This window comes from Neopsephotus bourkii, unplaced genomic scaffold (genome assembly GCF_033783945.1).
Source record: "Neopsephotus bourkii isolate Nb327-2 ecotype Australia unplaced genomic scaffold, CSIRO-AGI_Nbou_v1 NB_2, whole genome shotgun sequence".
In the NCBI taxonomy this organism is placed as follows: domain Eukaryota; kingdom Metazoa; phylum Chordata; class Aves; order Psittaciformes; family Psittacidae; genus Neopsephotus; species Neopsephotus bourkii.
Window position 1 is genome coordinate 178,607 of NW_026900519.1, and position 8,215 is coordinate 186,821.

An 8,215-nucleotide genomic window follows, 5' to 3' on the forward strand; every position below is an offset into this window, starting at 1 on the left:
CCTGTTCTGTGGGGGTCAGACCCTCACGATGGGGTCCCAGTGTCCGGTGTGTTCCCATCCAGACGGGACGGGCACAGGGGCTGGGATTTGGTGACTGCTTTGGCAAACACCCCCTGAACCCCTTCCCGTTGTCCCCTTTGATCTCGTGAGCGGCCGCATCCAGTATAAGGGTGAAAAAATGCCGTGGTGCAGCCAAAGCATGTTGTAAAAGGGAAACGTTGTCCCAGGAGCTGGAATGGGGGGGGGTTGGCTCCATAAACTCAGCTTGTTCCATTACTGCATCCGCTGGGATCCACGTGTGGAATGGGGGCTGGAAAACCCACCCAGGACCACAAGCCAGGGTGCATGGATGGGCTGATGTCAGACAGGCAGACCCCTGCCCCTCGCCCTGGCTGGGGTCACCCAGTGGGTGCTCAGCGCATCCCTGGACCAGGAGGGGAGGGCTACCGGGCTGGATGGAGCCCACCCCCCCCCGAGCTGCCACGTCCCACGGCTGCAGGGACCTGGCCTCGTTCCCCCCCGTGCTGCCGCCAAGCCTTGAGCCTGGCCCAAGGCAAACAGGAGCCGCTGGGACGGTGCTACCGTGGAGGCGGGAGGCGATGGGCAGGGGGTTTTGGGGTCACACACACACAGAGGCGGGTCCGGGCACCCCCAGCAGCCGGGCGGGTGCACACATAACTCTATATTTCATAATAAATAATGTACATCTCCTCGGTGCACGCCAGCACCGCCGCGGGGCCGCATCCTGCCCCAGCCTCCTGCCCGCTCCCTGGTGCCGGGTTACAACGATCGCTTTCATGCCTGCTTTTTGCCTGGGATAACGGCAGTTGGAAGGGCAAAAACACTCCCCGAGGGCAAAACTAGCCAGGATGGTGGCAGCAGGATGGGTGCAGGATGAGGCACTGCCGGGGGATGCGTGAACATCGCAGGGACCAAGCCTGGTGTCCCCAGCACGCTCCATGCCACCGGAGAGCCACAGCACACGGTGCGGGGCAGAGAGAGCAGGGAGGGCTTTTTACCCACATCCTCGGGGTCTTCCCCCAGAAGAAGCCCCACGTTTCCTTATGGGGTGGCGCTGGCAGGGTGCTCCCAGTTCCTAGCACCCTCGGCTAGTGGCATCCCCGGCACAGGGGAGCCCAGCACTGGGCATGGGGCAAAGCACCAGGCAGGGGACCCCGTCCCTTCCCTTCCCATCCCGGCCCCTTCCCCTATTGGCTTCCACCCCCTCTTTTATTCTTCTTTATTTGAATAAGCCCGTGGGGCCGTGGCGCCGCTGCCGGCACCAACCAGCACCGTGGTCCCTGGGGCTGAGCACCATGAGCTGCCCCGCACGGGGCTGGGGCTGAGGGCATGGGCACGGCGGGAGGGTCCCGCTCCAGGTGTCCCGTGTGTGTCCCCTCGGCTGCTTTAAATGATGCGGGTGAAAGCGATGGGAAAGGGAGGGCAGAGCGGAGCCGGGGAGGGGCCACGGGGCGACCGCGGGGCTCACACCTGTCCCCGGCTGCGGCCCGTCCTCCGCGGGCTGCTGGGGGTCCGGCGAGCGGCCGTGGGGCCGGGGGCTCGGGCGCCGGAGGCGAAGTCCATCACATCGGGGGGAGCCTGGCGCATCCCAGTGCCCATCTCCCGCCGGATCTCGGCCAGAGCCTCAGCCGGGGCCGTCAGCAGGCGCTGGAAGAAGCTCTCCCGCCCCGGCGGCCGCTCCTGGCAGGTGAAGGTCACGGCCGTGCCCGCGTCCGCCTTCATCTCCCGCGAGAAGCCATCGGAGGTGCCGTCAAAGCAGCGGCCGATGGCGATCTCCTTGGCCAGGCGCGGGTTCTGGTCCGTCACCGTGTAGATGCCGTAGTTGTGGCCCAGCGGGTCGACCGGTGCCAGCATGGTGAAGGCGGCCGTGTGGTTGTTCTCTGCCACGGGCGGGTGGCGGCTCAGGTACTCGCGGAGGAGGCTGTTGATGCCCGTGCGGCGGCAGCTGCCCTGGGGGATGATGGAGACCAAGGTGCGGTCCACCAGGCTCTGGTCGAAGAGCATCCCGCTGCACTTGAACTCCACGCAGGCGCCTGAGGTGTTCTCCAGCAGCAAGTCCCGCACGCTGCGGGTGTCCCGCAGCCCATAGAGCTGCCCCCGGGTGCGAGGGTGGCTGCCCCCCACGTTACGGGACCTCACCATGTACTCCTGCGGCCCCTCAATCTGCACCTTGATGAAGCAAGCCCTGAACTCCTGTGGGTTGGGCCACCATGAGAGGTAGTCGCTGGTCCAGGAGGTCAGGTCGCTCTCCTTGAAAGGCACCACGTTGTACTCGTACTTGTCCACCTCCACGCGGTAGAAGCGGAGGTGGTTGGCACTGACCGGCGCCTCCTCGCACTCTTCCAGGCTGCGGTAAGGGTAGATGGGACCGTTGGTCTCATCAACGTTGTTGGGGTCAGGCTTGGCCACGTTGATTTGGAAAGCTGTCTTCTTCAAGTTGGGGTCATCGTGGTCCAAGCGGCGGTAGTCCAGCTTGCCCAGATAGGGTTGGGACACCCCAACAGCGTTGGGGTTGAGCTTGGGGCTGGAGGCCACGGCTTCCAGCTCCTCCCCACCCAGCGTGGCGGTGACATAGGCTGAGTAGGCATCGGGGCGCTGGGCATCGCAGAAGGCGGGCAGGCAGGCGCCGTTGGGACCCGTCACCACGCTGTCGAAGCGGCCCCATGCCCGGGGGTTGGCGGGGTAGCCGGGCTGGGGCTCCAGGTTGATGAGGCTGATGACTACCCCTTCCAGCTGCTCATAGGGGTTGAACTTCTCATTGCTGTAAGCCCGCACCTTAACAAAGCAGCGGCGGTCCTCCGGCACGTCCAGGTTGAAGAGACGCCGCTCCCGGATCTCCAGGTTCCCCACCAGGAATGTCCTCTCCTCCCTCTTCCCTCGCCCCCCCCCGGCCTGCCGGAGGATCCCCTCCTCCTCCCATAAGCCAGTTTCGGGGTTCAAGGACCACAGCTTCATCTTCTGCAGGTGCTCTGGCATCCAGACCTGCCCCGCGTCCATGCGCACCTCCACCGGCCCCGTCTGCAGCACCGCGCCGCTCTCCCCTTCCCGAAAATCCACAGCAAACATTCCATAGGTCCTCAGGGGAAGGATCTCCCCCTCGGCGTTGGCAAAGCTGAGGTCGCTGGAGGCGGCGCTGGCTGTTGCCATGTCCCTGGGGTCCAGGAAGGTGACACTGGCCTTGACCATGCCCTTGAAGACCTCCCCGGAGGGACGGAGGAAGACACCAGCAGGAAGGACAAGCTCCCCAATGGGCTCCTGGCCGCTCGCCTCCCCCAGCGGGATGGCGTTGCTCTGGCTGCCATCCAGAGCCACCGGCTCCTTCTTCCGCAGCATCTTCACCTCCTGGTAGACGGCGCCACCGCGGCGGTTGAAGGGCAGCACCTTGACGGCATCCACAAACCTCTGCTGCCGGTCCACAAAGCGAGCCACCAAGCGCTGTGTGTCCGGTGGCACCTCGATGGTGAAGGAGCCCTTGTACCCGGTGAAGCCGACCTTCCTCCTGCCCAGGAAGATCTGCCCGAAGCGCAGGGGCTCGCCGGTGTCGGCTGCCGTCACCCGGCCCTGCACCAGGATGCGGGGCTGGGCACAGGGACCGCAGCCGCACTCGGCCACCACCTTGATGGGCAACAGGGAGCCGGCGCAGGGGATCTCCCGCATCTCCATCCTGCGCACGCCGCAGCAGCGCCCCGTGTCCTCCCCGCACGCCACCGCCTCACCGGGGCTGCTGGCGCATGGGGCGGGCGGGCAATGGCCCACGTTGTAGTAGCGGGAGCCGGTGGCATCCTGTGGGCACTCGCTGGGCAGCTCCACCAGGCTCGGCTCCGGCTCTGCCTTGCAGCTCTGCTGGCCCTGGGCTGGGGGCACAGCAGGGATGGGGTTAGGGTGACCATCCCCACCACATGCCCCATCCCAGGGTGATGCTGCAGCCCCATCCTGAGGCAATGCTACTGCTGCCCCATCTTGGGGCACTGATGCAGCCCCATCCCGGGGTGATGCTGCAGCCCCATCCCAGGGTGATGCTGCAGCCCCATCCTGAGGCAATGCTACTGCTGCCCCATTTTGGGGCACTGATGCAGCCCCATCCCAAGGCGATGCTGCAGCCCCATCCCAAGGCGATGCTGCAGCCCCATCCCAAGGCGATGCTGCAGCCCCATCCCAAGGCGATGCTGCAGCCCCATCCCAAGGCGATGCTGCAGCCCCATCCCAAGGCGATGCTGCAGCCCCATCCCATTCTCACCCAGCACAGTGAGCTCTGCCAGTGCCGATCTGATGGCACCTGCCTCAGTGCTGGCCTTGCAGTGGTAGGAGCCAGCCTGCTCTGGTGCCAGTCCCCGCAGCACCAGGCGGCTGCCGTACCGGTGCACCTTCCTCTCCAGCAGTGTCCCATTGTGGTACCTGTGGGCATGGGGATGGGCTCAGCTGGGACTCAGCCACGGCTGCTTTTTCCCACCATTCCCAGTCCCAGACCCAGCTCACCAGTAGTATTTCTTTGGCATGGGGGTGCCTGAGGCTTTGCAGCAGAAAGCCACCTCCTGCCCAGCCACCCGCACTTTCGTCTTGGGGTGCAGCACCATGTAGGGCTTCTCTGTAGGGGAGAAAGGTGGCAGAGGGTGCTCCCCCTTCACCATGCACCCTCACCATGCACCCTTGGGGGGGGTTCCTCAAGGGGTGCACGGGCAGGTCCTCATCCCCACACCTCGATGCTCACCCAACCTCTGCATCCTCACGTGTGCTACCGCCACGTCAGAGCCATTGGAGACGATGGGTGCCCGCGCCGGGGCGAAGCCATGCCGGTGGGCACTGATGTTGGCAGCGGTGCCTTGGCACAGCCCCGTGGCGGTGAAGCGCCCGTGGGCATCGCTATGGGCCAGCAGCACCGGTGGGCGCCCCTCCAAGTAGATGCGGGCATCCGGCAGTGCCAAACCAGAGGCAGAGAAGACGGTGCCCTGCAGTGTGTGCTCAGGGCAGGCTGCGGGGTGGCACGGTGCTCAGCCCCGTGGCCATGGCCAGTGGTGGGGCTGCATGGGTTGGGGGGCACCACCAGGGATGGGGTCCCCGTGTCCCTGTGGGCAGGTACCTGGGCAGGGCGAGGGGGGACATTTCTGCACCTCAGTGGGGCGGCCGCTGCACGGCACCTTCTTGGCTGTCTTGCAGCTCCTGCGCCGGACGCGCTTCCCAGCACTGCCGCAGCTGCGGGAACAGGGACCCCAGGAGCCCCACTCTGTCCATGCCGGCTCTGTGGGGCAGACACCGGTGGGCATTGGGCACCACATTCCCCAGCCGGGGGTGCTCCTGCATCATGGGGACACGGGGATGTCCCCAAGTGGGAAGGCTCCATCCCGGCAATTCCCAGCTCACCCCAGTGTGCCCCCACCCAGCTGTTTGTACCAGCACCGCCTCTGTTACTGCAGTGAAGCTGAGGAGGAGGCAGCAGTGGCTTTGCCCAGGGGGCTGCCATGCCAAGGGACTGCTTCATGATGCACGGACCAGGAGAGGAGCTGGAGACACCCAGCACGATGTGGGTGGCACCGGGGTGCTGGGTCCCTACCTGGGCAGGGGCTGGCACTGCATGTCCGTCGCTCCATGGCTTTGCCCTTGCACTTGATCTCCTTGAGCACAGCCGCCAGCCGGGCATTGACGCAGCGGCGGGTGCGGGTCTGGGTGCCGCTGGTGCCGCAGGCGCTGCGTGAGCAGGGGCTCCAGGAGGACCAGTGTGACCAGTAGATGTGCTCTGGGAGTGGCAGAGGTGTTAACAGAGCGCCCACCACTCACAGAGCCCAGTGCCATGCATCCCAGGGATGATTGATGGAGCTGGAGGGGGGCTCCAGCAGCACCCGATGCAGCACAACAGGTTGATGAGCAATGGGTATGGAGCCCCACAGAACATGTCAGTGGGGCCTGGGGAGGGGCAAAGTGGGACACAACAGGGCCAAGCACTCACCCAGCGGGCAGAGGAAGCGGATGTGGTAGTTGGAGCAGGTCTTGCCCGGCGGCTGCTCCTTGTTGATGCAACGAAAGCCCTTCTTGGGGCTCACGTGCACCACCTCGCCCACGTCCTCGGGCAGCTCCCACTCAGTGGTGCGGGCCTGGATGGCCACCGGCCGCTCGCAGACGCGGCCCCGGTAGTAGAAGCGAATGGCCTCCAGGCTCTCGTGGTCCCCGTCCCCCCCAGGGTGGTCAATGTTGAACCACGACGTCCACTCAGCTCCTCTGCCTGGGATGGAGCAAGTCCTGAGCATGTGGATGGGGAGCAGCACCCTCATCCCTAAGCACCTTGGGGTGCTACCAGGGCTGGGGACAGCTTGGGGACATCGAGGACTGCATGGGCAAATGATGAATGGATGAAAGCATTCAGAGATGTGGTGGGGAAGCCCTGGGGATAACTGGGTTGGCTCCACATCCCTGCTGTGAGGGTACCATGGGGGGGGATAGCATCTCCAGGCTGGCACGGTGGGCATCACACATGCAGCCCCTTTGGGGTGTCCCAGTTGCAGGCTCCCGGTGGGGGCTCAGGGACGGCCGTACCTGCTGTGTCCAGGTCGAGCTCTGCCAGGCTGGGCGCTGCTTTCCAGGGTTTCCCCGCGGTGCTGCTCTTCCCTGGCTCTGAGTCGTTCTCCAGGGGCTCTGGGGAAGGCCAGGGTGGGAGCACCCAGCGCTGGGGCACCCTCTCCCCAGGGCATCCAGTGGTGCCCAGCCGGTCCTTTGCACCCTGGGCATGCAGTGGGCACCATCCCACAGCAGCAGTGGAGGCTTCACCCTGTCCCCCCCCACCTGCAGCTGGATGGATTTTGCCCCCAGACCAGGGACATTCCAGTCTCACACAGCCCTTGGCAGCTTGAGGGACCCCATGGGGCTTTGGAGCCTCAGCACCAGGCAGCAAAAGCCCTGTGGAGCAGGTGGTGGCAGAGGCACCAGCGAGTCCTGATGCTGCTCAGCCATATGGTGCCAGAGCAGGCAGGACTGATGGGGACACGGGACAATGCATGTCCCCATCCCTTCGGTGGCATGGCACAGGGCATGTCCCCATCGCTTTGGTGACATGGCACAGGGCATGTCCCCATCCCTTTGGTGACATGGCACAGTGCATGTCCCCATCCCTTTGGTGGCATGGCACAGGGCATGTCCCCATCCCTTTGGTGACATGGCACAGCGCATGTCCCCATCCCTTTGGTGGCATGGCACAGTGCATGTTCCCATCCCTCTGGTGACATGGCACAGCGCATGTCCCCATCCCTTTGGTGGCATGGCACAGGGCATGTCCCCATCCCTTTGGTGGCATGGCACAGGGCATGTCCCCATCCCTTTGGTGGCATGGCACAGGGCATGTCCCCATCCCTTTGGTGGCATGGCACAGGGCATGTCCCCATCCCTTCAGTGGCATGGCACAGGGCATGTCCCCATCCCTTCGGTGGCATGGCACAGGGCATGTCCCCATCCCTTCGGTGGCATGGCACAGGGCATGTCCCCATCCCTTTGGTGGCATGGCACAGGGCATGTCCCCATCCCTTTGGTGGCATGGCACAGGGCATGTCCCCATCCCTTTGGTGACATGGCACAGGGCATGTCCCCATCCCTTCGGTGGCATGGCACAGGGCATGTCCCCATCCCTCTGGTGACATGGTCCTGGGGAGGGTAAAGCTGCCCCGCGCCTCACCAACGCATCCTCCCACCAGCAGATTCCGAAGGGACTCCCCGCAGCTGTGGCCATGACCCTGGCTCGCCTCTGGCCCCAGCACACATCTGGAGAGCGCTCCTGCCCCGCATCACCACCGCCAGCCCCTGGGAGGATGAGGATGCCTGGACGGGATTCCGACGGGCAGACGGCAGCCCCGGCCCTTACCTGACGCACCAGCACCGTGCAGGGCGGTGAGAGCCAGCAGGGCCAGCACCAGCTTCCCCATGGCCACCAGCGCCGCGGCAGCTCCGCCGGCAACTGGGAGCGCGGCGGCCCCGCGGGTCTATATATGAGTGAGGCCTTTCCCCGGCGCGCCGTCAGACAGCGGCAGGCGGCTGCTGGCGCGGGGGCCCTGGCCCGGTGTCAGAGGGCAGCGGGGAGCAGCGGCCGCAGCCCGCGGAGCTCCGGGATTTGTTTTCTGCGAAGCTGCTAAAATTGGATGCACTGGGGAATGCGGAGGGGAGGGAAGGGAAAAACGCGGCTCGAGCCCAGCCCCGGCGCGCTGCGGTCAGGTCACGG

General features: G+C 65.4%; 1 protein-coding gene across 1 annotated transcript; it reads right to left on the reverse strand.

The window, feature by feature from the left end:
- Positions 1-1,112: 1,112 nt before the first annotated feature.
- On the reverse strand, positions 1,113-7,941 carry CILP2 (cartilage intermediate layer protein 2). The gene is made up of 9 exons (XM_061345631.1): positions 7,862-7,941; positions 6,547-6,645; positions 5,963-6,235; positions 5,570-5,752; positions 5,099-5,257; positions 4,730-4,990; positions 4,498-4,606; positions 4,259-4,416; positions 1,113-3,875 (listed from the first exon to the last, which is right to left on the reverse strand). The coding sequence occupies exons 1-9, from the start codon at positions 7,920-7,922 to the stop codon at positions 1,486-1,488; spliced, it is 3,693 nt and encodes a 1,230-aa protein (XP_061201615.1). The 5' UTR covers positions 7,923-7,941; the 3' UTR covers positions 1,113-1,485.
- Between the last annotated feature and the right edge of the window lie 274 nt (positions 7,942-8,215).

What these genes read in the sequence shown, in the direction of transcription:
- CILP2 (XM_061345631.1), bottom strand. Translation starts at nt 7,922, where the DNA reads ATGGGGAAGCTGGTGCTGGCCCTGCTGGCTCTCACCGCCCTGCACGGT. An exon ending in TCCCCCCTCGCCCTGCCCAG is followed by an intron (nt 4,991 to 5,098) that starts GTACCTGCCCAC and finishes GCCACCCCGCAG; the next exon opens with CCTGCCCTGAGCACACACTG. An exon ending in CGTGAGGATGCAGAGGTTGG is followed by an intron (nt 4,607 to 4,729) that starts GTGAGCATCGAG and finishes TCTCCCCTACAG; the next exon opens with AGAAGCCCTACATGGTGCTG.